This window comes from Lynx rufus, unplaced genomic scaffold (genome assembly GCF_022079265.1).
Source record: "Lynx rufus isolate CCGP_SWC_20201006 ecotype Redwood Valley unplaced genomic scaffold, mLynRuf1.p SCAF_5, whole genome shotgun sequence".
In the NCBI taxonomy this organism is placed as follows: domain Eukaryota; kingdom Metazoa; phylum Chordata; class Mammalia; order Carnivora; family Felidae; genus Lynx; species Lynx rufus.
In genome coordinates, this window is record NW_025814867.1 from 6014246 (window position 1) to 6040759 (window position 26514).

A 26514-nucleotide genomic window follows, 5' to 3' on the forward strand; every position below is an offset into this window, starting at 1 on the left:
AAAGAGTCTCTGATTCAGATTGTTTGATTCCCATCTGTGCATCTAACTTTCCTTGGACTTTTTTATCTCACAGAGACGAGTGGATTTCATTACTACAGGTTGACTCCGAATTTGGTAATGAGTCTCACTTATAAACTAATAAATTGCCCCCTGATTTTTTGATAATTCCATTTTTCTCAGGACTTTAACTCTCCATTGATTAACAAGCTTCAAGGGCTTGTGGAGTAGTTCTGACTTCACCAGCATGCCTGGAAGTCAGGCTTTGTCAGGAAGACCGACTGGATTCAAAAAGATTGACCAGGCAGCAGGGCTTCTCATCCGGTGTTTGAGTAGGATACCCAGTGGGATTGTTACCAGAGGGGTCTCCTTTTAAGCGTTACGCACAGTAATTTCATACATTTCTTCCTACAAGATACCTACATCGAATATGTGGCAGGTGCCACCTCTCCCCCTACCTGTGATACTCCCATAGCACTGGTTTTTCTCAAAGTTCATTAAGTGCCAAACCAAGCATTTGTCAGGGTAAAACTCTGCCGCGGAAAATGACCCTTTCCCCACAAATCTCAACACATTCTAAAATCCCAGAATGAAATAGCCAAGGGGAAAAAGATCCCTTATGTAATTTAGTGCGGTGTTAGATCACCTTCCTACAAATAAGAGTCTAGGTCAGCCCTCGTGAATCTCTGAAATATCTTGCAGAGAAACAAAGCCTAGCTAAAGTAACTTGCATCATTGAGTGAGAGCTTCCAGAAAAGCAGTCTACCGATGGGCAGGCACGACTGAGCCCAAGTCCAGTTCAGCCCCAGGATTCGAGACTTGGGATCCCCTGCAGAATCTATACGCACATGGCAAGGCCACAAGTCACATAAATGAAATAGCCGTGCCCTTTCTGGATCACAGGGGACCTGGTGGGTGCCGGGAGCCCCTGTGAGCTTGGGGTGCCGTACTGTAGGGCCAGAAATCCAGGCTTGTGCTAATCCCCAACCAGGGCCTACAGCCTCTTGAAAGCTGTTTCCAGGCCCTGAAGGTGAAAGGTACCCCTGAGCCTGTGGGTGCCCAGTGTAGTTCTGGCTGGAGCCCACTCCCCCCCACCCCCCCATCTCTGCTTCCCGCCATGCCTCTCTTATTTCATTGTCATGCTACTCTCTTAATGTGTGCAGCTTTGGTCTTTTGATTTTTTACTAAGCAATAATTCAAGCTCATAGTTTTAAAAAAGACTGTAAGAATAAAGTAGAAAGAAGAAAAAATCTCCCAACATGGGCCTAATCCCTGAAATAATCACTTTTAATATTTGTTATGTATCCTTCCAGAAATTTTCTAAATAAACACAACCATATTCACACGAATGAGAATTTTGCAAGGTATTTTTTTGCTTTAAACAATATACTTTGAACATCTTTCCAAATATCAGTGCGTAGTGATCTGCCTCATTGTTTTACTCGTCCTTGATGGCATTTACTTTGTTTCTACTTCTCAACTATTACTAATACTTCTCTTAGGAATATTCTTGTGCACGTATGTTTATGGACTCGAGTTATAATATCTGTTGTGATCAGTTCCTAATTGTAGAAATGCTAGATCAAAGGATATAACTTACATCTTGGGTAGATTAAAGCCAAATTGTCCTCTGAAAGCCTAATTTACATTCCCACCAGGAGTGTGTGGGATTGCCCATTCCCTTATCAGAAATGACAATAATCAAATATTTAATTTTTGCTGATCTGTGAGTAAAGAATAGTGTATCAATTCATTGATTTGCATTTCTTTATGAATGAGTATGAACATCTTTTCACAAGTTTATTGTCCATATGTCTTTCTGCCTCCCTATCCATTTCTTTTAGAGTTTATACTGTTATCTTTTTAATTTCAAGGAAATTAGGACTTTCCCCCCAATTTATGGTATATCTTTTGGCCTTGTTTATAATCATTTTGGCCACAAAGAAGTTTAATTTTATACAGGCAAATGTTTTAATCTTATCCCTTATGGCTCCTGGTTTTTTATGTCACACTTAGAAAGATCTCCCCACTCTATGACTGTGACCCATATTTTCTCCTAGCGTTTTAATGGTTTTATCTCTACACTTAAATCTGTGATCCATCTGGAATTCACGTTGGTGTAAGGCGTTAAGTAGTGATCCGGCTTTATTGCCTTTTCCGAGTGGCAAGTCACATGTCTCGACACTATTTATTGATTAATCCATCTTTTTGTACACCTGTTGAAAATGACATTTTTATCTGGACTTGATGTTACAACATTCCGCTGAGTAACGTTTGTTGCCCAGCCGTCAGCTGGGATTTGGGGCCCTCCACACATCTTATTGGAAGCCTCGTGGGCTATCCAATAATAAAAGGTAGTAAAGGATAAGGAAAAGAAGCAGAGGGCCAGCTTTAGAATCCCCTGAAGTTTGGGTGGCCTTGGCTGAAGGTAAGAGTTCAAATGCTTTGGCCCCAGCAAGGAATGCGGAATGTGACTGGGGCTGTGACCCGATTCCTCCCATTGCTGCTCTTGGAGGAATCTCACTCTCGATGCTCACGGTGCAAGGTTGACAGTGTAGCTGAGTCACGACGGTGCGAGAGGAGAATAAGAGGAGAAATGAGTTTTCTAGCAATTACATTTCTGCTCTGTGTGCCTAAGCCTGTTAGTAAACAGTAGTGTACTTTTTTCCCACCAAACCTTATGGAGAACCTATCGGCAAAACGATTATGATTAAAAATGGTCTAGAGTTTCCTTCGCCTCCTCCCACAGAATCCCTGAGATCTCTGCCCTCAGCTCTGAGGCTTGGGGAGCACAGTGTGCAGACTGTGAGCCTGGGACTCTTATGTGCAGAAACCCCAATCTAGTGTGCCAAGAACGTTTCCGCCTCTAAGACCTGTGAGGGTAAGTGGGATGGGTGCCCCGGGAACCTGAGAGTTAACTATTCATGGCTGCCAGTTCACTACCGAGGTTGGAAAATTCCAGATCTTCTCCCAGGAAGAGAACTGGAATGAATGCCCTTCCTAAATCTTAGAGGGCAAACCAAGGTTCCTCCCCCCCCCCCGCACCCCCCCACACATTTTTGCTCCCTACCCTCACCCTCTCCATCCCCCTGGCAGTGTCCTCCGTGTACTTTGGAGCAAGAGGTTTGTATGAAAAGGCTCTTCTTGATGTAACTGGTGTCTCTCTTGTTCTCCAGTTTTTTGATGGCCTGGGAGAAAATTTGCCCCAGGACGTTTTTAGTTAATAATTCAAGCATCACCTGAACAGATCAATTGAAGTAACAAAGCACTATTGCAACTATATAGTGTCCTTGCGTGTTCCAAGGACACAGCTGTCCAGAAGAATTTTTACCAGTGGTCTGAGGAATTTGCATTAATCTAAAGCCAAGCTCTCAGAGAAGCTGTGTGTGTTTAGGAAGCGGGGCTGAGGGTTAATGGAACCCTCCTTACCCATTGTCCCCAGCCCCGCCTTGTTCTCTGCAGCACAAATGCTAAATCAGTAGCTTACTTATGAGGAGTCTCACCCTTCTCCCTCTTCTCTCTCTTCTCCCTCTTCTCTCTCTTCCAGTAGTACCTGAGGTCTTTTCTGTCCTGTTAACTCAGAGAGTGCTTGCAAAGTGTGGGTTAAATATGCTCAGAAAGTAATTTTTATTCTCAGGTCCGGAAAATAACTGAGCCGCTTTTGGCGGATCTTTGACGTTTTCAGATCTGCTAGGGATGGAATCATTTCCATCCCTAGAGCCTTATTTCCCAGGCGAGCAATTACATAAAGTTTAAATGTTGTTTTAGTATATAAATGCATAGAGACTGGACAGACATGCACCGAACTGAAAAGAGGGGCACCCGCGAGAGGAATGGGGAGCAGGGAAAAGGCAATAGTTGTCTCTTGCGTGTCTGTATTCTTTACAATGAGAATGTGTTTTTATTACATAATCGTGTGATAAGAGATTAAATTTTATTCTGGTCACAAGCATGCTTTCTGCTGTGGCCCAAACAACAGAAATAGCTCAAACCCTCTTTATTATGTTCACTTACAGAGCTCACCATATTCTGCCTTTTTGAAACACTGAATACAAAACTTCTTCTTGCAAGTTTATTGTAATGTTTCTAGCACCCTGCTTGCTTGCTGATTTCACTATAAAGTGAAAGACAGAATCCTTTTTAGGACCCTGAATCCCATGTCCCATGTCCAAGGTGCATCTCCTCCCGGTGCTACTGGGAGTACTGGGGAGGGAATACTGCTTGGTGAACTTTAATTAGAGCCAAGGGAGTTGGGAGGACGTGAAGGCTTTTTCTTCTAGATGATGTTGGACAGGAGGAAACACCCACTGGAGAGAGCCCCTATCGAATTAGAATCACCACTCAGCCCTAGACCAGTTGATCGTCACGCTTGCAAATTTACCTACCCGGTTGACTTCCTGTGTTCCGTTCACTAGTGAACCAGCTAAAGTCCAAAATTAACCCTGGATCTTGACTAATATTCACTGTAACCTCCCGTCTCCCCTCCTCCAAAAAAGGAGATAATCCATTCAAAAGGGAATACTTCTTGATTTCATTTTTTTCTTGTTTTGTTTTGGGGTTTGTTTTGATAAGCTAAATTTTCTGTTCTTCAGTGGCTAGGGACACAGTTTTTTTGTGTGTGTTTTGTTTTGCATTAAATATTGAACAGAGTTTGACCTTCTTCCAGGAGAGAAAATTAGCTAGTTAACATTGGGTACGGAATATGCCACAAAGTAAACTAAAGGACTTGGAATCACTTCTAGAATGAGGCAAAACCCAAAGAAATAAAACTCTAAATCACGAATGACTTTGGCTGCCGATATCCAGCAGCTTATTAACTCTTTACAGCCTCTTTACCACAAGATTAGAGTCAGCTACTGCAAAGACATAAATAGGTTTTCTGATCCACAAACACCATGTGGATTAAAGTATAACCTCCAGAGACTAAGGATCCAAGGGGTAAGTGCTACCTTCACTCAGTACTGCAGTGGGGTGGACACAAGTCAGGGCCCTGTACCTGGACCACTTTTATTTCTGTTTTCTATTATTGGAAGTCCTTTTGGATTGCGCTTTGCTGGTGGATCCATAGGTCGTCTTCAAGTTTCTGAAAATTGTGGTCGTTAAAACAAACCAGCAAAAAACCGCTACGGTTCCAGTATAGCTGTAAAATGTACTTCTATACCACAGGGAACTTCAGACAAAAACGATCCCCAGGAAATGGGCCTGTGTAGTTAGAATAGCTAATATAATTGAGTATTTATTTTGTGTAGCCCATTTTAATAATAACAGTAGCCACATGTGTATACCAGGCAGAACACTGGGCATTTTACCACAGTTACAGCTGAGGGCGGCAGCCTTCCATGGCAGGTAGTACTGTCCCAATTCACAGCCAAGAAGAGACAGATCTGATACTCACACCCTGACTTGTCTGGTTCCAAAACTGAGGCCCTCCAGTAGCCATTCAGATAACGGCACATTATTTATTAAAACTTCAGTTGTAAACTACGTAGTCCTACTGTTTTTAATAACCTCCCATGATGTGCTTAATCGGGCATTTACATGTCTGATCTCATTTGTAACCTCGCTGACAACATGATACGGCGATAAGGGGATTGATTGGTTGGTATGTCTTCTACATAAAGGTAATAATACTGATTTTTTTTTTTTTTTTCACTTTAGCCACCAGCTAAATACCTCCTTCCAGAGGCGACGGTGCTTGACTATGGAAAGAAATGTGTGGTCATTGATTTAGATGAAACATTGGTGCACAGTTCATTTAAGGTAAATCAACATAAAAAGCAATCCATAACCTTTGTGATTTTGGTCACAGTGTGTTGGAAAAGGAAAAATAGAAAGGATGACATCACTGTTCATGAAGAAATCCCAGTAATAGTTGCTTATTACCTCCGGTGAACATAAACTCGAGTAGTTAAATACTACCTACTTAGTTTGGTGGGAAATGCTGGGCTGCCGGTGTCACCGAGACCCCATTCTTACCTATGAGGTTTGAGTTTTCCAACCCTCCAACCCCTGCAGAAATACTTCTCGGATGGCAAAAGGCGATCAATGTGCCAGTGCCCCAGGACACCACGGTGTGTTTGTGAAGGTAGCTAGAGTGCTGTATGTCTTATTGGAAGGGGCAGGGGAGGCACTGTTAAAACTGTCAAGCAACCTGCTGTCTTGGAAGTTTCCCCAGACCAATTTTTGAAAGATGTCCAACCCTGAAGAAGACTTCCAGAGTTACGGCCTCCGAGCAGGTTCAGCCATTTGTTTTGAGCTTTTTCATGACAGGAGGTAGCTGGGCTTTTTTTTTTTTTTTTTACAAGCTTCATAGCTGAATGAGGATCCGTCCACCGTATGACTTCCCTCCTGAAGGGGGCGGGGCTGCAGCGATGTCACAGGGAGCATCGGACGGTCTCAGTCTCGTGTCTACCTCGTTCCTCACTCCATCCCCTGACAGCACAAGTTACAAATCACCAAAGGGCCTCCGTGGGGAAATGGCTGTGGCTACGCTATTCAGAAATGACTTCATGAACCATCTCTCCATTTTTTGAAATGAGACAGGTTTTTTAAAAGAGGCAAATGAGGGGCGCCTGGGTGGCTCAGTCGGTCAGGCGACCGACTTCGGCTTGGGTCATGATCTCGTGGTTTGTGGGTTCGAGCCCTGCGTCGGGCTCTGTGCTGACAGCTCAGGGCCTGGAGCCTGCTTCAGATTCTGTGTCTCCCTCTCTCTGCCCCTCCCCTGCTTGTACTCTGTCACTCTCTCTCTCTCTCTCTCTCTCTCTCTCAAAAATAAATAAACATCAAAAAAAATTTTTTTTAAGGAGGCAAATGATGAGGGGTGCCTGGGTGGCTCAGTCAGTTAAGCATACAACTCTTGGTCTCAGCTCATGTCTTGATTTCAGGGTTGTGAGTTCAGGCCCAGTGTAAAGCCTACTGAAAGGAAAAGAAAAAGAAAGAAAGAAAGAAAGAAAGAAAGAAAGAAAGAAAGAAGAAAGAGGGAGGGAGGGAGGGAGGGAGGAAGGAAGAAAAAAGAAAAGAAAAGAAAAGAAAAGAAAAGAAAAGAAAAGAAAAGAAAAGAAAAGAAAAAGGAAAGAAGAAAGAAAGGAGGGAGGGAGGAAGGGAGAGAGAGAGAAAGAAGGGAGGGAGGGAGGGAGAGAGAGAGAAGGAAGGAAGGAAGGAAGAAAGAAAAGAAAGAAAGAAAGAGAAAGAAAGAAAAGAGTGAGGGAGGGAGAGAGAGAAAGAAAGAAAGAAAGAAAGAAAGAAAGAAAGAAAGAAAGAAAGAAAAAGAAGAGGGAGGGAGAGAGACAGACGAAAGAAAGAAAGAAAAAGAGAGAAAGAAAGAAAAAGAAAAGGAAGGAAGGAAGATGGATAGATAGAGGCAAATGATGAAAAAGCTTAGAAATAGGGGATCTGTGTGTTGGAAGTAAGAAGTAGGGTCCTGGTCCTATTTTTCTTGGGGTGCTTCTGGAGATGAGCTGCTCCACTATCACTGGCCAGTTTGATCCCATTCCTCCTTGTACCCCAACCCGTGACACCCCTTACTTTGTGGAGAGATATGAAGGCACCCTCCATGGTTGGGGGGCGTGGGGGGTGTCTCACGTGAACCAGTCATTCCTTGACCATTGCAGGGGACGTTGGAAGAGCCATCAAATTTACCTGAAGAACTTTCTGTCAGAAACATCCTTCCTTATGCCTGCTTCTCACTAAACAGAAACCTTCCTTGATAGGACAAGGCCAGGCGGTTGTCTGTGAGTCCTTTGGGAGAGTAGAGGAGGTAACACACATACTCTAGCAGTGAGACAGGCCACTGGGGCCTGGAGGTACCACCTCATTCCCCAGCACCCTGAGGGCCCTTCCAGGATTGGTCCCCTGGTTGCCATGACCTTATGTCCCAGCTCAGCTCTAAACAGCTTTGGAAGCTTTTTCTCCCCTGTGGGCAAGTTGCTCAGGACTTTTCAAAGGCCTCTGGAGGAAAGCCCTTTGGAGCAAGGGTTATTTGCCATTTCAGCCTGGACAGCTTCCTCCCAGGCTCTGGGAGTGTGGGCAATGCTGACCAGACTGCCCGAGGCTATGGAGGGTTCCTGACTCCAAAGGCAGGACCTTAAACAGCCCCTGATGTCTCCAAGGCCTGCTCAAAGAGCATTATACAGAAGCTGATGTGAACAGCGTCTCTTCATTTCTTCCCTCCCTGGCTTGCCTATATTTGCAAGCAGAATATCCTTTATTGTAGGGGCGGGGGGTGGGGGGGCGCTATTCAAATATACTTAACATACAGGGTTATATTAGTTTCAGGTACACGACACAGTGATTCAACAATTTTATACATTTCTCAGTGCTCGTCAAGATACATGTACTCTTTCTTTTTCATCACAAAGGAGATTTTTTATTTGTCACCATTAAATGTCTGAATTTTAAACAGATTCTTACAGGCTCTTACCCATCAGCTCATTCAACGTTAGCACCGGTCTCATCCCCAGTAACTTCTCCAGAACTACCACCTTCAAACCATGAAGCTTCATGAGCTTTTCCAATTCAAACGTGGGCTTCTTCGGCATTTTTACTTTTCTTTTCTTTTTTTTTTTTTAATTTTTTTAATATTTAGTTTTGAAAGAGAGAGAGTGTGAACAAGGGAGGGGTTGCAGAGAGAGGGAGACACAGAATCGGAAGCAGTCTCCGGGCTCCGAGCTGTCAGCGCAGAGCCCGACTCGGGGCCCGAACTCACAAACCTGAGATCATGACCCGAGCTGAAGTCAGACACTTAACCGACTGAGCCACCCAGGTGCCCCAGCATTTTTAGTTTTCTAATGAAGACATCATGGGGTGGATAAATAGACTGACAAGCCTTTTCTGTGTCTTTTCCGATGCTGTCCGGAATCAATTTATTGACCAGTTCTTTCAAGTCATTTGCACCTCTCGGGTCATGATTTCCACCATCTTTTTCTGAACTCGGCGGACCTGTTGGTGCTGAGTGTAAGAGATCTTCTGAATCTGCTTGTTGTTTTTGTTTTTTTTTTTTAATAGCAAAACCAACACAAAACAGACAAAGCAAGTAACCATCAGTAGTCTTGACATCAATATGAGTTTCAACCATAGTCTGCCATTTTTTGACCACGGAGCACACTTTGTCACAGGTTCCAGGATTTCTTATACTAAATGTAGCTGGTGCTTTCACATCCTACCAGTCTTTCTTAGAAAATGGTTCGACCACTTTCTTCGTGGCTGCCTTTTTGCCACCTTTCACAAGGTGCTTATTCTTGCCCACTGCCATGGCGCTGCTCAGGGAGCCAAAGGCCAGGTGTGTGTGCTCTGAATCTCCTTTATCTATTTCACCCATCCTCCCACCCACCTTCCCTCTGGCAACCGCCTTTATTGTACAGTTTTTAATGTTCTGGGGCATTTCAGAGGCCTTGGAGAATCTGAAAGCTGTGACCTCTCTTGAGATCATACAACTGTAAACATACGACTGTTTCACACAGAGGCTCTTAGACCCAGGTTAAGAACCATGGCTTGGCATGGCCTCCTTTACATAGCATGTAAGAAGAAACCGAGGCTGAGGCTTGATTTGAGCTGGGGAATGGTTGTTCTCTTTTAATGTACTCTATGGAGGGGCGCCTGGGTGGCGCAGTTGGTTAAGCGTCCGACTTCAGCCAGGTCACGATCTCGCGGTCCGGGAGTTCGAGCCCCGCGTCGGGCTCTGGGCTGATGGCTCAGAGCCTGGAGCCTGTTTCCGATTCTGTGTCTCCCTCTCTCTCTGCCCCTCCCCCGTTCATGCTCTGTCTCTCTCTGTCCCAAAAATAAATAAACGTTGAAAAAAAAAAAATTTTTAATGTACTCTATGGAATATGATTTTGCAATCTAATAATGCCTTGTTAGAGTTTCTTCCTTCATGATTTTGTATTTTGGTTGTGGAATTACAAAATACTGAACTCATCCTTGGCCTTCCAACCACAAGAGTGAATAAACTGTAATCTTAAGCTTCAGGTACTCTATTGAGTGCTTAGCAATGGTTCTGTGATCTAGTATTTTCTGTTTACTTAGCAAAGAACAATGCACGTATGTACGATGATGGGCTTAATAAAAGCAGACCCCAGTTCAGATTCTGACCAGAGACTCTGCCCTGCACACCCCTGTCCACACCCCTGCCCAATAGCCACCGCACACGTGCTGTCTTCCCTCTGTCTCTCTCCTATTTGTCCCAGGGGTTCGTGTTCTGAGTCTCTTGGGCCTGTTCATTGGAGTAGTTGCTACCTCATTTGCGGACTTCCATTTAGAACTTCATGTTAAACCTGGTATTGATTCACACGAGGACTGCCGAAATAATCATGTTTGCATTTTAAGTATCATTAGTATTGTCAAAGACTTATTTTAAATAGGCTTAAGTTTGTGGCTGTGCTGGGTATTGTGTTACTTAGAACAGAGCAATCCAGGGTGGGCCGGCTCTCCCCACTGCCCAGGGCAGGAGACGGTGCCAGGCAAGGCGGAAATCACTGCTGCTCAGGACCAGATGGAGCCATGGGCACACATCAGACCCATTACCGCAGCTGTGGAAGAGAGGAGAAACGAAGGTCCAGAGGGAAAGGAGCCGAGGCCGTGGCCTGTGGCCTCTGATTTCACCTCATGTCTGTGGCCCTGCTTTGTGTCCTGTGCTCAGCATCTCCTGCCCAGCAGCCCATCACAGGGCAGCTTACATCCGTGGGTCCAATACAAATCAGTTTCCCCCCAAGTCGCAAGTCCTCTGGGACCACTGGGCTCTCACCTCCTCCCCCTGGTGGCCAGTACTGGTTCCACACCATGTGGCAGGGCTCTAGGCGAGAACTGGAGTTTCTGAGGAGCCCCATTCTCTGGCCAGGCTGCCCTACCTTTGTTGTTTAGGCCAGGGAGATGATAGAGAGGTTGGACCGAGATGCTGAAAGTTTAACGATATTCAGAACAGAAAAAAATGTGCTTTCCTGCTTGTGCTTATTTTAAGGAATCAAAGCATACTTCAACATCCTTCACCTAAACTTTTTTCCAGGGACAGCTGGGTGGCTGTCGGTTAAGTGTCCAACTTCGGTTCAGGTCATGATCTCACGGGTCATGGGTTCAAGCCCCACGTTGGGCTCTGTGCTGACAGCTCAGAGCCTGAAGCCTGCTTCAATTTCTGTGTCTCCCTCTCTCTGCTCCTCTCCCGCTCATGCCTGCTTGCTCGCTCTCTCTCTCTCTGCCTCTCTCAAAAATAAATAAACATTAAAAAAAATATGTTTAGCTGTTTTTTCCAATAATAAAAACATTGGTCCAGGCAAACCTTATTCTTTCTAAAGTTTCCAATTTTATTTTGTTCTTTCGGATATATTAATTATAATTTCTTTTCTCTCTAGCCCATTAGTAATGCTGATTTTATTGTTCCGGTTGAAATCGATGGAACTATACATCAGGTAAGAAATCAAAACTAGATCTGAGCTGCAATTAGCATTTTTTGGTAATTACGTTTCCTATGAACTTAATTCTAAATTCCCATTTCATCAACACTTTTATTACTGAATCAAAAGGGAGCAAGCTTTGTAAAATAAATACAGTGATTTCCTGCTTGCTTTTTTTCACTGACGCATTTACTTTATATTGAGTGTATAAGGGAAACTATAATCCATTTGTAGATAGTAGATGTGGTTGCAAGTTGGAATAGTTCTTTGATTTGATTCAGACTTTTAGAAGTTTCCATATCCCCCACTGGCCTCGCTTGATGGTCTAATTAACTTCCTCATGTAATGGCTTTCGGCTACTCTCCTAGCAGGCAAAAGGAGAATGCCACAAGTACCCACTTATGGTGGGATGTTGGGAAGAGATGTCAATTTCCAATACCTGCCACTCCTGATCTTGTCACTCCTACATCACGTTCTCCAGTGGATCTTTAGCAAAATCCCAACCAAAAGGATGTGTGTTTTTGGATCAGGAGACAACTTTGAATAAAGATGCCCTAGTTAATTGGCACACATCTTTGTTCTGATGGTTTTTTTTCCCCTTCTCTGCATGAAGCTTCTCCAGGAATAGCTTCGTTTATGAACATACTGGAACACTGTGGGAAAACTCCTAGCCTTGGAAGTTGAGGAGTAGGGGCGATTTGTAAGGTTTTCCACGGGGATGGTGTGACCCTCTTCTTGTCGACCCAGGGTCTTAAAGGGAGAGTCTCTGGCCTGATTGTGTTTATATCCCAGGAAGGAAAATCTCTCTTGGTGCTTGAGCCATAACAGGATGTCTTTCCTTAACAACACCAGTAGTTTCCTTGGCCCTTGAGGACAGGGTGTCAGAGTTGATGTCTTGGAAATCAGCTGGTCCGACCGTGTCGTTGTCCAGATGGGGAAACTGAGGCTCGGCCAGAGAAAGGGTTGGTTCAAGGTCACATCATGGAAAGAATTCAAATGGGACTTCCAGTCTTTTGCCTCCTGGCCCATGGCTCTTTTCCTGATACCCTGGTCCCTTCCCTTCCCAGGCAGGAGGTCTTGCCAGGAAGCTGGCCCTTGGAAAGGCAGCTTTATTTCTAGTGTCTCCACATGTCGTGCTTTTAAAAGCCAGCAGGGAGCCAAAAGACAGGCACTTGGGCATTTAACATTTGCAAAAGCACCAACTGAATTAACTCAGCATCTGAGAAGCAGTTAAGGCTTCATTTATTACCTTGGCTTCTGCTACAAAATAAGGAGACAAAGGAGAGGCTGCCCACTGGCAGGGCAAGAATTAGGAGAGAAATTAATCCTTCCTTCTCACCTTGCAACTGTGAGCATGACCCTCAGGGCCTGACCTGCGACGGCCAGCCCACTCTCAAAGGAGCCACCCCGGCTCCCCCAGCCTCCCTCCAGACTGTACTGTGATTCATATGGCGATAGATCCTCCAGGGTCCCAGGGGTGGGATCAGAAACCCTCTCTCCTGAGGGAATGAAGCCACAGGCGCCAAGAGGAGGACCAAGGCCCTGGCGAAGGCCGTGGCCTCGTTCAAGTAATCCAGGATAGGCTGTGCAGGTCCCGATGGGCCTATTCTTGGTTACTTGCACGCGGACGCGGGCCTGGACGCCGGCATCCGGGCCCAGGACCTTCCTCTCTGCCAGAGGCACCAACACCAGAGTTCCCAAATCAGTCTCCTGCCCTCTGCATGTAGCAAAGCTTGCTTTCCAAGCAGCATTCCCGAGGAGACTGAGGACCACGGGCCGCACCCATTCCCGGCACCGAGGAGCCTCATGGACAAAGCAGGGGCCTGGAGCTACTGCAGCCACAAGCCCTGCCCCAGCCCCACCCCAGCCTCCCAGCTCCTCCCAGCCCTGCTGGCACCCCCGCCAGGCCTCTGGCCCTTCACCCCACCCGCGGCCACAGACCGTGCTTACCCCAGTCTCTCAGTGGGCCACAAGTGTCCCACCGAGTCCTGGCTCTGTGCAGAATTCTTCTGCCATGCACGCATCCCCTGTGTGTCACAGAGCCCCGTCCCCCCTCTGTGACTCCGTGGGACAGATGGCTGGCAACATCTGCCGTTCACGGCCTCACATGTGCTCCCCCTGACCTGCCTTTCACACTTCCTCTTTAGCCCCTTCGTCGATCCCCCGTCTCTAAAGGGCTGGTCACGAAGGGCTCTGGCCTTGCTCTCACACCCAGGTACTTTCAGGCCAGGTCTCATGCTCCTACCGCTTCCTCTGCCTGGAAGCTTGCTTCTCATCCTTACCCGCCTGGTGAACTCTTGTTCATCCTGCAAGGCCCAGGCCAGATGTTACCTTCTGTGATTCCTTCCCCTTGAGAGGGGAGTTCGTTGTCCTTAATTTATCTCTCTACTACAACTTGGACATGCATGCTCATTTTGATTTGTTCTTATTTGTATCTGCTCTAGACTGTGAGCTCTTCAAGGGCAAGGCCTGTGTTTTGTTCATTTTTGTAACTTCTTCAGGCTGAGCACAGAGCTGGGGCTCCGTGAATATGAGCTGAATTGAATTTTAATAAGTTTGATTTATTTTAGGGAAGTGGCTAATTTCACATGGAATTTATTCAAGTTTTAATTAGTTCTTCCCTCCTCCCACCTTCCCTATCTTCTCTCACCAGCTTTGCCTTGTCTCCCATTTCCCTGGTCTCCTCAGATTTGTTCAGGTTCCCCAGTCAGGAGCACAGAGCCACCCAGCCACTCCAGGAAAGCCTCTTCTTTGCCCCCCTCTGCCTGGAGGCCCCTCCTGATGGGGCCCTGGGAGTAGGCTGGCGTCACGTCCCCCAAAGTCTATTTCTGTACCGAGCTCAAGTAGAGTCACCTTTGTGGCGTCAAGTGGATGGCTTCCCACACTGACAGGGAAGGCACCTCTCGCCTCTTTGCTGGGCCTGCGCTCCCACCCCAGGCCTTTCTGGCGAGAGAGGGGTTCCAGTCGAGGGTACGAGGTGGCCGCTTGTCCCAGAGCTGCCAGACATTGGGTCGGGCCCGGACGTCTGAATGGATGGCCCCTGGGCTGTAGCCTGTGTCCACATAGGGCCTGACCCACAACACGTACTGAGAAACACGGGTGAGAGAAGGAGCCGTTTCGCACAAACACGGCACAACCCTTCTACTTACTGGTTCTGAAAATCCCTGAGACCCCCAGTACCGCGGTCAGCTTCCCTTTCCCTCTTCAGCGGAGGGTGCACCAGACTCAGACCGGGAGCCCGGTCCGAGGAGTGTGTGTGTGGCCTAACGTGCCGCATCTGACTGTGTAGCCCTCATACAGTTGGGGTGTCCCCCCCACCCATAGAGCTGGGGACAGCAAGCAGTTCCCTTTTAAGGAATTCCTCCTACGTGGGTGTTGGGCCCAGGCCACCCCAGCAGCTGCCATGACTGACCAGCCTGCTGTTTGCTGCCGTTGCAGGTGTATGTGCTGAAGCGGCCCCACGTGGATGAGTTCCTCCAGAGGATGGGCCAGCTCTTTGAGTGTGTGCTCTTTACTGCCAGCTTGGCCAAGGTACGTCCTGCCCCCAGCTGGGCTCCCCCAGCCCCTCCACCCTGACCCCCTGTCTGCCAGGCAGCCCTCTGTTAAGGTGTGGGAAGCTGTTTCCATGGTGACAGTTTCCCACCCCAGATGGGATGGATGCAGGCCACGTGCACAGCGCCAGCCTGAAAGGCTTCTGGGTTATTACCATGGTGACAGGGAGCCTTTGGAACAAATGCTCCGTGAAGTTGCTGCCTGCAGCCGCCTCAAGCTGGATGTCCACAGACCAGGAAATCAGTGTGTCGCGTGTAACTGGGAAAGGGCATCTGCCCCTCGGCTGTTGACTGGCAGACCCTTGCTAGGGGCTCAAGCCTTTGCGTCCTCCTTTGGCTTACACAGGTTTGGGGAAGGATAAGTGTCCAAGACTTAGCCACATGCACGGGCCAGAGGAGGGTTCTGACTGCCCTAGTGAGCCGTGTGATCTCGGACAAGTGACTTCACTTGTCTTGACTCCATTTCTTCTAGAAATTGGGGATGATTTCCTCTACCACATGGGGTGGATCAAATGAAATAATACTTGTAAAGGGCAGAGCGTCGTGCTTGACTCATTCAGCAAACGTTCCTGGAGCACTGTTGTGCTCCATAGGCCCTGCGGGCACTGTCACGCGGTAAGTCTCCTGGTGCTCAGGGTTTAATTATCATAATTATTAATGGTGACAAAATAATCCACATGTTTTGGCCTTATAGCTTGGTATGAATCTTTGACCCAGCGTCTACACTGGCTCTAACCAAAGAGAGTGGTTTCTTTGCCCTTCCCCACTGTTTAAAGGAAGTAGCAGGTGCATAGGACGACCCCCCCCACCCCCGTATGGTTATGTCTGCCCTTTCACAGGTATGCTGAGGTGCTGTGCCTCAGGTGGAGAGGGCGGGCCCCACTCCTCGGAGGAGATCCTTGCCGTGACCACCCCTCAAATCCTGACTCTGATGGGGCCAGCGCCATCATTTGTTGGTGGCACCACCAGCGTCCCCGTGGGCACCTTGGGGACTCTGAAGTGGCCCCAGAGATGAGCTTTGTGGGGCGCAGGTTAGCAATCTGCTCATCTCCAGACCTGCTGCAAGGACTCTCCCCTTCCCCACCCCCTACAATGTCCTGGCTCGGGGTGGCTCCCTTCTCCTCTGCGTGCTGGGGACTCTGACCCCAGGTGCCCAGACATACCGCTTTGCCAGACGGGGCATTCCTGGTCTGAATCATGTCTCAGTCACGGCTGAGATGAGAGGGAGCCCCACCTGCACAACGTTCTGCCAGACTCATTGGCAGGCCTTAGGGCATGAGCTCGGTAGAAAGGGAATCCAAAAGCTAGGCCTCACTTTGGCCTACTAAAAAGAGCATGGCCTCGGGGAAGACATAATCTTCCCCAGCGGGCGCTCTTTCCCATGAATGGCACCAAGACGAACCGTAGCGTGGATGGGTCTCCTGGCGGGGCTCTGGGGCCCCGAGGAGCCTGAAGTGACAACTGCAGAAATAACAAACAGGAAGATGGCACCGGTGTGGTAGATTAAGAATTGGGGGGTGGGGGTTAGGAGGGCGTTTGGGGGGGAAGCTGGCAAAATTGAAACACTCTTTCTCGGCAGTAGCCGCCAGCGCTTAAACATCCTTGTTCAGTCTCTTCCTGGACGTCTCCCACCTGCGCATCCACCTGTCTCTCCAGCCCTTCCCTCACTGCTACTCCAGCCTGGCTCAGCTGAGTCGGCTCCCAAGTGCAGCCTTCCGGCCCTTTCCTCCCTGATGCACAAGCTCTGCAGACAGGTGGGCGCTCCCCGGTTCTTGGCTCTGGGCTCAGCTCCCAGCCAGCACCATTGGTGCCGTGGACCTCCTGGCCCACAGCCCAGAAACCCACAGGAGCCCTGAGCTGATGTCAGAGCCCTTCTATGTCTGTTTCCTCATCTAAGTTTCCTTTTTGATTCGTTCACCCAACAGATACTTGCTTAGAACCTCCTGTGTGTCGGGCTCTGTACTAGGCACTGGGGATACGGCAGAGAACAAAGGAGACAAAGCCCCTGCCCTCATGAAGCTTACATTCTCCACATCTACCTCTAAGGCCTGGAGCCCCCAGACTCAGACGTTCTCTTGAAGGATGTATGCCACCGCCAGTGTTCACAATTATGCGGAAATTAATCACTATTTCCACCTAGAGTCAGCCTCCTAGTACCGGTGGGTACTGCCCTTTCCAGCGGAAAACTGCAGTGCCTGCCTGGTCACCAGGAAATGGCCTGCTCCTGGACTCTGTCCCCTCGGGATGTGTCTGGGGAAAGGAGGACATTGCCACAGAGTTAGAGCTGCTGCCCGTAGGCCCGTAGCCCCACATCCTGCAGCATGCTGGCATTTCTCTGCACCCCGGGGGCTGCTGTGCATTCCGGGTACTTCCTGCCTCCCTGGCAGAGTTGCTGGTCTTTGTGCTGTCACCTCTCTTTCACTTCCAGCCCCAGCCACTCAGTGGGAACCCCGTCTTTTCGACATCTTCACTTATGAAGATTTTCCCTCAGGGATGACCTCTTTATTTCTTTATCCGGTTCAGCTTGCTTTGGGAAAATCCCCCAGGCCATGAGAAAAGGCCAAATACGGTGAGCCCCACACTCCCTCCCATAAAACTCGTGGGCTCTGCGGGGCACCTGGGTGACTCAGTCAGTTGAGTTTCTGACTCTTGATTTCGGCTCAGGCCGTGATCCCGGGATGGTGGAACTGAGCCCCGCATCAGGCTCTATACTGAGCATAGAGCCTGCTTGGGATTCTCTCTTTCCCCTTCTCCCTCTCTCTCTCTCTCTCTCTCTCTCTCTCTCTCTCTCTCTCTCACTGAAAAAGCAAAACAGAGTTGAAAAAAAACCTCCTGGGCTTCAAGTAAACAGAAGTGGGTGTCTGGGCACCGTCCCTGTGCTGGTGCTGGTCTGGCCCAGCTCCTCAGAGAGCACGTGTAGGAGGCAGTGCGGCCTCATGCCACACAAGCCAAATGCAGAGTCTACTCATTCGTTCGGTGACAAAACTAGTGTTTACTGAGCCCCTACCATGAGGTGGGCACGGTGCAAGGTGCCCGGGACATCCTGGTGAACACGCAGACAAGGCCTGCGCTCCGGCCAGAGAAGAGAAAATCCGGTAATCCCTGGGGGTGGTGAGCTCTGTGAAGGAAGCCACCGTGAGACCCCGGTAGCCAGAAAGGGAGGTATAGGTGGCTCTACCTGGGTGGTAAGGAAAGCCAAGACCCGAAAGGCGAAAGGACAGAAGGAGAAGTTTGTGCAGAGACCTGAGGAGGGAATGTTGCGTGCAGAGGGAGCACTGGTGCAGGGGTTCTGACCACGTTCAAGGCCAGTGCGGCTCGGGTGACGAGCTGGAGCTGAGCGGGGGCACGCGTCACGTAGCCGTGGCCGTGCGGGACAGGGCAGGCCCCGAGGAGTGCGGGCCTTACTCCAGGGCCAGTGGGTCCGCGGCGGGGTGTCGTAAGCAGGGGTGATGGGACATGAGAGGAGCAGCTGCGTGGGCTGCAAAGGAGACGCAAGGGGGAGCGGGCAGGCCCTTTGAGAGGCTCGCGCAGCTGGCCCAGGCAGAGGTTACACACACCGGGAGCCAGGCGGCATACACACAGATGCAGGTGGATTCAAGATACTCTCGGTGGCGGAACCGCCAAGAACTTCTGACGGACTGGATATGAGGAGTGAGAGAAGGTGAAGCAGCCAGGCTGTCTTACACACATGGAGAGGAAAGCGAGCAGGATCCTAAAACATGTCCAGTTATGTAAACCCCTGTCTGGAAAAGTAATGTGGATCTTGCTGCAGTAGGGCAGGTCTCTGGGCTCTTCCAGGCGCCCGGCCTTCACCACGACTCCTGCTTTCCAGTACGCAGACCCCGTGGCCGACCTGCTGGACCGCTGGGGCGTGTTCCGGGCCCGGCTCTTCAGAGAATCGTGCGTCTTCCATCGTGGCAACTACGTGAAAGACCTGAGTCGCCTGGGCCGGGAGCTGAGCAAAGTGATCATCGTGGACAATTCTCCGGCCTCCTACATCTTCCATCCTGAGAACGCAGTAAGTAGCCCCGGGGAAGAGCACGGGGGGGGGCCGGCCAGCTTCGCCTTCCTGCTCTCAAGCATCTGCACCAGCTCTCTTGGCCTGGCCTTGGTGAAACCCCAGCTCTGCCACTTAGCAGTTGCATGACACTGACCCAGTTCGTTCACCTCACTGAGCCTTAGTTGCCTCGTCCACCAAATGGGAATTCTGGGGGTGCTGACCCATAGGAGGGTTGGAGGATCGAGCGTGGCAGAGCGTGGAAAGCACTTGGAACAGTGCCTGTGATGGGTGAGTGCTCAGTGGGGCTGCATCTTAGCGTTGTTAATGTTGTTCCTGAGAAGGGTTCCGTCGCGAACCTCCTGGAGCTGGCTCATGGCTCCCGTAGACTCAAAAGGCCTGGCTACCTCTTCAGCAGAAGACGTTCTTAAACAAGAATGAATGAAACACCTCGATAAAGGCCTTCAGACAAGCCTGCCAAGCTTTCCCACCTCACAATGATGTCTGAAAAGTGTACAGTGGGGACATCTCCTACCTGAAACTCCCCGGAGTGTGACAGTCCCCAGTGCAGCATGACTGTCCAAGCAAGAGAGACATGCTCTCCCACCTCCCGTCCTACGTTTCCAGGGAAAGGGAGGTCAGCCAACCCCGCTGGTGACTGCCAGCCATCGGCAGGACCGCCACACTGGCCCTCAGCTCAGGCAGCCTTTCCCGGAGAGCAGGCTTCCTCCCGAGCCTGGGCTTCTCACACTAAACAAAAGACCCCCCCCCCCAGCGTCCTTTCCTTGAATCCAGAGCTCTGTGGCTCCCCATATAGCAAAGAACTGAGTTCAAGCTAGATTCAGTTAGTGAGTAATGATTATTTGAGTAAACGTTCCAAATTTATTATATTTACATGCATTCATTATAGTGAGTTAATCAAATTCATCGTAATGCATTCTGTCATGTGTCTCTTAACAGATAAGGATTACTTCTTAATACAATCACAATTCCATTATCCCATCTGACAGAGCTAACAGTTTCTTAATACTCTCTAATATCCAGACTGTGTTCATGTTTTCCTTATCATCTCGAAATGTCCTGCATTTGGACGGTTTGAATCAGAACCAAGCAAGGTCCGTGCACTGCTTTGGTTAATAATGCGTATAATCTTAATAATTCTCCCTCCCCTCTCCCTTTTTCTTCCGTCCTGTTTACTGGTTGAAGAAAGTCTAGTTATTTGTCTTGCAGAAATGTCCTCTCTTCTGGATTTGTCTAGTTGCAGCCTCGTGCTGTTTTCCCATGTTTCCCTTGAACAAGTACTTAGAGCACGACTGCCTGATTCAGTGCAGGTTCGGTTTTGTTTTTTCAAGAACACATCACAGGTGGTATTGTGTACTTAGTATGCTATCACATCAGGAGGCATATCATGTCGGGCTGTCCCACTTTTAAAGACTTCAAATTGATCTTTGGAGTCAGGTGTTGTTAGCCTGATCCTACTGTTTTTAAATTTCCCATCAACCTTTGACCCAGAAATTGAGCGGTCGTTGATGATCATTGCCTACATCAACTATTTCATTAAGAATTGCGAAATGGCGATTTCTAAATTCTATCATTCTTTCCACATGTGTTGGCCAGCACTCCCCCCCCCCTTTTTTTGTTTAAATCGAATTTGCCCTCGTCGACTACTTGATTACCCTAAATTCAGTTTGAATGTTTGAATCGGGAAGTCAGGGTAATGTCTTGGTTCTTTTTCTTTAATTCTTTAATCTTCAGAGTAATGAGTCGATGGCCTAGCAGCTTCCAAAAGTAGCCAGTGAATTTTGGGGGAGGGGGGCATTATGATGAACTCAAGCATTTTTCATTGTTATAACTTAATACATTTATTATTCTTTTGTATGCTCAAATGTTCGTTCACCTTTGGACAGCGGACATCCCTTCAAATAACAATAGTCTTTGAAAGCTTCCCGCTTGTGGTGCAGCAAGATATTCCAGGCTCGTCTTGTCCGTTTCTTACCTCCACCCTGGAATCAACCACTTTTCTGTAGAGCCTTGTTCCTATTAGTGGGAATGGTATTGAGAGACCACAGTTTGGATGGACTCTCATTGTTGCTGAGATGTCCTTTGCTTCTGGCCTTTTATACTAGACAGAGCTAACATATATATATTTTTAGAATTAAAATTAAATCATAAATTCATATTGTTTTTCCAGTTCAGTGTTATAACAGTTTTTATTTAGTTTCTTTGGTTTTATTTTTGTATTTGTATCTCCTTCTCTTGTGCTGAAATTCTGGGTTCCTAAATATATTAACACTTCATTACATATTTGACTTATTCTATAGTATATGTTTAATAGTTTCCAAATAGAGTACTAATATTATTACCACTACTAAGACAATTGCACGCACTTAGGGTGTCTTTGAGAAGTGTACGGACAGAACACTACGTTTTAAAATCACTTGAAATAATTCTCGGTGTGGTTATGTCACCAAGTTTATATGCACCTTGGGTTCATTTTTTATTGCTTTCTTTTCTTAATGGTTTAATTTTATTTCAATTATGTAACACATTTCCATGATTCCAACATCAAAGCTACCAACAGAGATAAATTTGGAGAAGTCTTGTGTCCATGTCTGCCTTCTCCCTCTTTCTTGCCCTTCCCCTAGGAGTAGTCATTTTTTTGTTAATCCTTACCTTGTTTATATATTTTTTTTATTTTGAGAGAGAGAGAGAGAGAGAGAAAACACAAGTGGGGGAGGGGCATAAAGAGAAAGAAAGAGAATCCCAAGCAGGCTCCAGGCTGTCAGCACAGAGCCCAATGTGGGGCTCAGTCCCACGAACCGTGAGATCATGACCTGAGCTGAAACCAAGTTGGATGCTTATCCGACTGAGCCACCCAGGCACCCCTATTTTTTAATTATACAATGAATCGTTTCGTTTCTGAGCAGTCCTTCAAAGGGCCCAAAATGTTACTTTTGTGAACTCCTTCGCTTTCCCCAAATTCCTTTTTACATCTCTTCTTTTGCACCACTGGCTGCTACCCATTACCACCACCACCCCCCACGTCTGAAACTAAGGGAAAATCCTGTCTGTGCCCAGAGCTCAGACTGTCCTGAAATTTTATACTTCTCCTTTTAACCGATCGCTGCTAAGGATGGGAGGAAATTCTCTGCTTTTGGCTGTGCGGCACAATCGGAAGCCTCGCCGTGCCCGGTTTGTGGGCTCCGTGGTGTCGGTGGCCGGCAGGTAGCTGTGGCTCCAAGTGCTCTGAGGGGTAAGGAGCTGTTGGACGCAGTGGAAAGAGCTTTTGAAACTGGCAGGTGGCAAGGCCAGCTCTCATACGCTCCGCGCCGTGGCCACCTTTTCTGTGGCAGGAGAGCAAAACAAGCGGACGCACGCACACTGACATTTACACTTCACTTGAAAAGCAAACCCGCTGAACTCTGCCTTCTTCCTCAACCAGGTAGCTCTGGACCCACCTTAGTTGGGACGGGAGAGAACAAACAAGATGGTGACGATGATGCTTTTTAGACACCCGTCCTCCTTACCAGAGAAAATGCTAAATGTGCGGGCACCAGTCGGGCTAGGAGCTGCCCCCGGTGCCGGGCACGGTTCAGCTGCCCCCTCCACACCCTGTCTTCCAGGTGCCCGTGCAGTCCTGGTTCGATGACATGACGGACACAGAGCTGCTGGACCTCATCCCCTTCTTCGAGGGCTTGAGCCGGGAAGACGACGTGTACAGCATGCTGCACAGACTCTGTGACAGGTAGCGCCGGCCTCCGCCCGCCCCGCCCGTGCGCTCCGGGACCTCGGCCTCGGGGACCTGCCTGGAGCGAGGACACTCCGTCCTCCAGGCCGCGAGGTCAAAGTGGCCATACCTACCTGTTTTATTTTTTAAGAACAGAAACACTATTTTAAGATGAACTCTTTTAACAGATTTCATAAAGGGACATGCATTTTACGGTATTTGCTTTTCTTAAAACATACCAAAAAGAAAAAAATGGAAAAAAAAAAAAAAAGAAAAAGCTTGATATCTATCGGACTTCCTTTCAACTGCCCATCCCCCCTTCCAAGCAGACAACCGGTCCCTTTCTATCCCAGCTCGGAGCAGCTGACCCAACTCAGAATCTCTTTCCTACAGGATGAAGTGCCTTTTTGAATGTTATTTTAAGCTGAGAGTTAATTTTTCTACACAACATATTTCCAGACATCTTTTAGTCTTTTATTGTCTTAGATTCTCTAAGAAGACAACTACGACAATTTTCTAGAACCTGGGGGGGGCGGGGCGGCTAGGGCTGGAGGTGAGTCATAGAAGCCTGTCTCCCAACAGGTGTGACCGCTCAGACGCCCTGTGGCATGTTGTAGGGCCGGGCTCCCGACAGGAGTCGCGGCGACCACGACCACGGCGGTGCCTCCATTCGTTACTGACCCAGTTTGGAATGTATCTGCAGTTGTGCGGCTCAGCCCTTTAGGGAACGACAGCTTCTTTTATGTTATTGCTATTGTTTCTGATGGGGACACGTTTGTCTTGAGGTCCCAGTCTGCCCCCTTGAAAAGTGGCATCGTCACTTCTGCTCCCACACGACTGCCGTACTCCTGTGTGTTTTCTGTTGTGTCGTCGTCGTTCTGGGTAGAGCAGTTACCAGAAACTCTGAAACCCTTGGATATTTAAAAAAAAAAAAAAAAACAACCTGTTTATTGATTTTTTAAAAAATGTTTTCCTTTCCAAAAGCTGGATACATACGGAGCTGTTTGGGAATTTTCTTTGCTGCTATTGCGCTGCCACCAAAAGGAATTGACCAGCGGCTGTTACACTGTTCTTTGCCACTGTGCCTATGCTCAGAATCTGCTCACTGCTAAGCTGCAGACTCGGACAGGGTCAGAAACGTAGGTGTCCCGCCCCACCGCAGGACTGCACCAAGAGTCCCCCTTGCCCGGCTCTGGCCATGGGAGTTCAGAAGGGAGCAAAGACAAAGGGGCCAGCGCGCCACACGGGCGTGGTGTTGGTTTCCGACTGCAGTCGACATCAGAGACCGTGACGAGCCGACCGTTCTCTCTCGAGAACCCGTGGCCTCCCCCAGCCACCCCGCTGACGTGGCCCAAGTCCCCTCTTGGTCTTCTCTTTTGAAGCACAGCCTGGGGTTGGGGAAACCTGTCCAGAGGTGGAACCCCTCGCCCCGAGCCAGGGAGAGGAAGGGTGCCCTCCCCGGGCCGGGGCTTCCTCTGCAGCCTTTCCCAGTGACAAGACAGTCTATAAAGTATTGCTCTTAAAAGTAATTTAGAAGAACCCTTTCGTGTCGGCACCATTGCCTTAGTCCTCTGTGGGTTGGGCCTCCGCCAGAGTTCTGGTGGAAGCGACTGGCGCTAGCAAGTGTGGAAATGGGGGTCGAAGTAAAATTTTGTTCTCGCTTTCGTTCACAAGATAACGAAGCCAGCTGCCAATCGTGTCCTCCCAACAGCACTTTGGGCCGCGGACTGCCGTGCATTCAGAAGAGAAATAAGTATTCGGGGGTGACCGGGTCCCCCAGCTTTCTGAGTGTGCAGAATCCAGTAACCCACATGCCAGTTAAAGTAGAAACAGCCCCTTGCTCGCATCAGCACAGACCACGGCAGTTCCATGGTGGATCTGCACACGCCATAACCCTTGATCTGGAAAACTAGTCATTAAGTCAACCCGCTGCCTTAAATGTCTCGAATGTTGCAGTCCAGTGTCTGTCGTGTGTTGCAATCCACACAGAAATCGGTCCTGGTGAGAGCCCCAGACCCTCAGCCATGCCCTCTTTGCTGGCACCATGAGGTCTTCTCTGGAACAGGCGGCAGAGAGGACGAAGTTCTAGAGTATTTCAGGGGAATCGGACCTAGGAACAGTGTCCCACTTCTCAGAGACGGAGTGAAGACACTGGCAAGCTTGAGCCAAACACTGCACCTAGTAGTTCTTGAAACCGTGAGCACCATTGCACGATTGTGGGGGATGGAGCCCGGTTCCTGCCATCACAGGACACAGAGTGTCTCGGGGAGGGGGGGGCCAGCAGACCCCCCCCCCGAGGGTTCTGGATTCTGTGCACCTTATTCGACCACACTCCAAAATTCCATTTTTGTTTTAACCCTCGATTCTGCTTTGTGTACATAACCAGAATATCTAGATCTCTCTCTATATTTTTAATCATCTACATGTAAATGAAGCAATAGAATTCTAACATAAGGCCAAGAAATGAGATGAATGTTTGGGGTTTATGTTTTTTAAGGTAAATACGGGTATTGTTTTTAATTATTACCTTTTATTAAATTGTGGGCTTTAAAACCTAATGAACCCTATTAGCTATTTCTCTGTGCCATATTGCTTCCCATATTACCAAAATACCCACCCCCCCCCCCCCGCCCCAACTCTTCAACCAAAAGAGAAACCCGACCTCCTGAGTCTCCACGGCCCTTTTGGTACCAGGTTAATATATAGTCTCCTGGACAAGTATTTTTTACATTAAGATCTGGGACGAGATATGTTGGGTTGTGGACTCCGCCCCGGTGATGTTATGCCGTCTCTGGCCGGGCCTTGAGTGGAGGTGCCCAGGCATCCGAGGTTGTCACTGCTCTGCCTTCCGTTGTTCGGGAATCCTCCGTGCTGGTCTGCGGTTTCACACATTAGCTGTTTGTAAACCATGTATCTGTATCCCAAGGAGGAACACCACTTGTCACAACCCATGGTTGGTGGGGAAGCTCCTTTGACACAGTGCAGTTTTGATGAGGTGACTTTGGAGACGTGAGGCCCTAATGACACTGACTTGTCATGGTTGCAGCATTTGAACTGCTGGTCTGGAAAAAGAAATCTGTAAGTCTATATAACCTGGCAACATCGAAGACCCTCTATTTTTAAAGACGGCCCTCTGATAAAATCTAGAACCACACAGCCCTATAGGGTCAAACACTCGTGACGTTTGTGCCTCTGCTTTTAAAGGTGCTGTGATGGGCAGTTGGCATGCCAGGGTTCGAGAAGAGAGTGGATGGCTTGACGTGCTTGCAGTTACCCGAGCAAAAGCCACTGGCTGCCTCTGCTCCTCTCTCGCTGTAAATTTGATGGGGTCCGTTCCTGTTCGTTCTCCAGGGAGCTTCTCTGCAGACTAACACCCCCCTCCCCCCACCCGTAGTGGAGATTCTGGTGCCTGGGTAGTCGTGGATTTCTGTTGGACATTTGAATGTGATAAACAAGCCAGCGTTACTTGGGAAATACTACATGTGGAATGTGCACGTTTCCAGGGGCGAGCCTTGTCGGTCGAGAGGTTTGCAATGATTTCCTTCCTGCCAAAAATAAACACGTGAAACTGCGCCCTCTTGTGGATGGACTGCTTCTCCGGCGCCGGCGTCTCTTCCCCCTCTGTTCCCTCCCCCTGCGCGGCCTCAAGCCAGCGCCTCGGGGCTCCTGGGGCCCCAGCTTGGGCAGACCGGGGCGGGGGGGGGGGGGGGGGAGGGGGCGGGCTGCAGCAGCCCCAGGGGCCGTGCACCATGACCCCAGGGGAGGCTGGAAAACTGTCCCGCCCAGTGTTAAGCCCCCTGGTGGCGTCTCCCCAGTCGGAAGCAGTGTGGCTCCCCCTGTGGCTCCCGGCTTCCACACGCA

At 48.7% G+C, this 26514-nt stretch overlaps 1 protein-coding gene and 1 pseudogene across 6 annotated transcripts in view; one reads left to right on the plus strand and one right to left on the minus strand.

Moving 5' to 3' along the window:
- Window positions 1-26220, plus strand: part of CTDSPL (CTD small phosphatase like) — a 120411-nt gene extending 94191 nt beyond the window's left edge. For 2 of the 6 annotated variants that reach the window (XM_047099905.1, XM_047099907.1), the window contains 6 exons: window positions 5656-5757; window positions 11337-11393; window positions 14817-14909; window positions 18762-18947; window positions 22550-22671; window positions 23638-26220. In XM_047099905.1, the coding sequence (XP_046955861.1) occupies window positions 5656-5757; window positions 11337-11393; window positions 14817-14909; window positions 18762-18947; window positions 22550-22671; window positions 23638-23704 (627 nt within the window). In that variant the 3' untranslated portion in view covers window positions 23705-26220. Of the gene's footprint in view, window positions 1-5655; window positions 5758-11336; window positions 11394-14816; window positions 14910-18761; window positions 18948-22549 lie in introns of all 6 variants that reach the window. The other 4 variants (XM_047099908.1, XM_047099909.1, XR_006965736.1 and 1 more) reach the window with 3 other exon arrangements.
- LOC124526481 (40S ribosomal protein S3a-like) lies at window positions 8081-9247 on the minus strand (annotated as a pseudogene).
- Window positions 26221-26514: the final 294 nt, after the last annotated feature.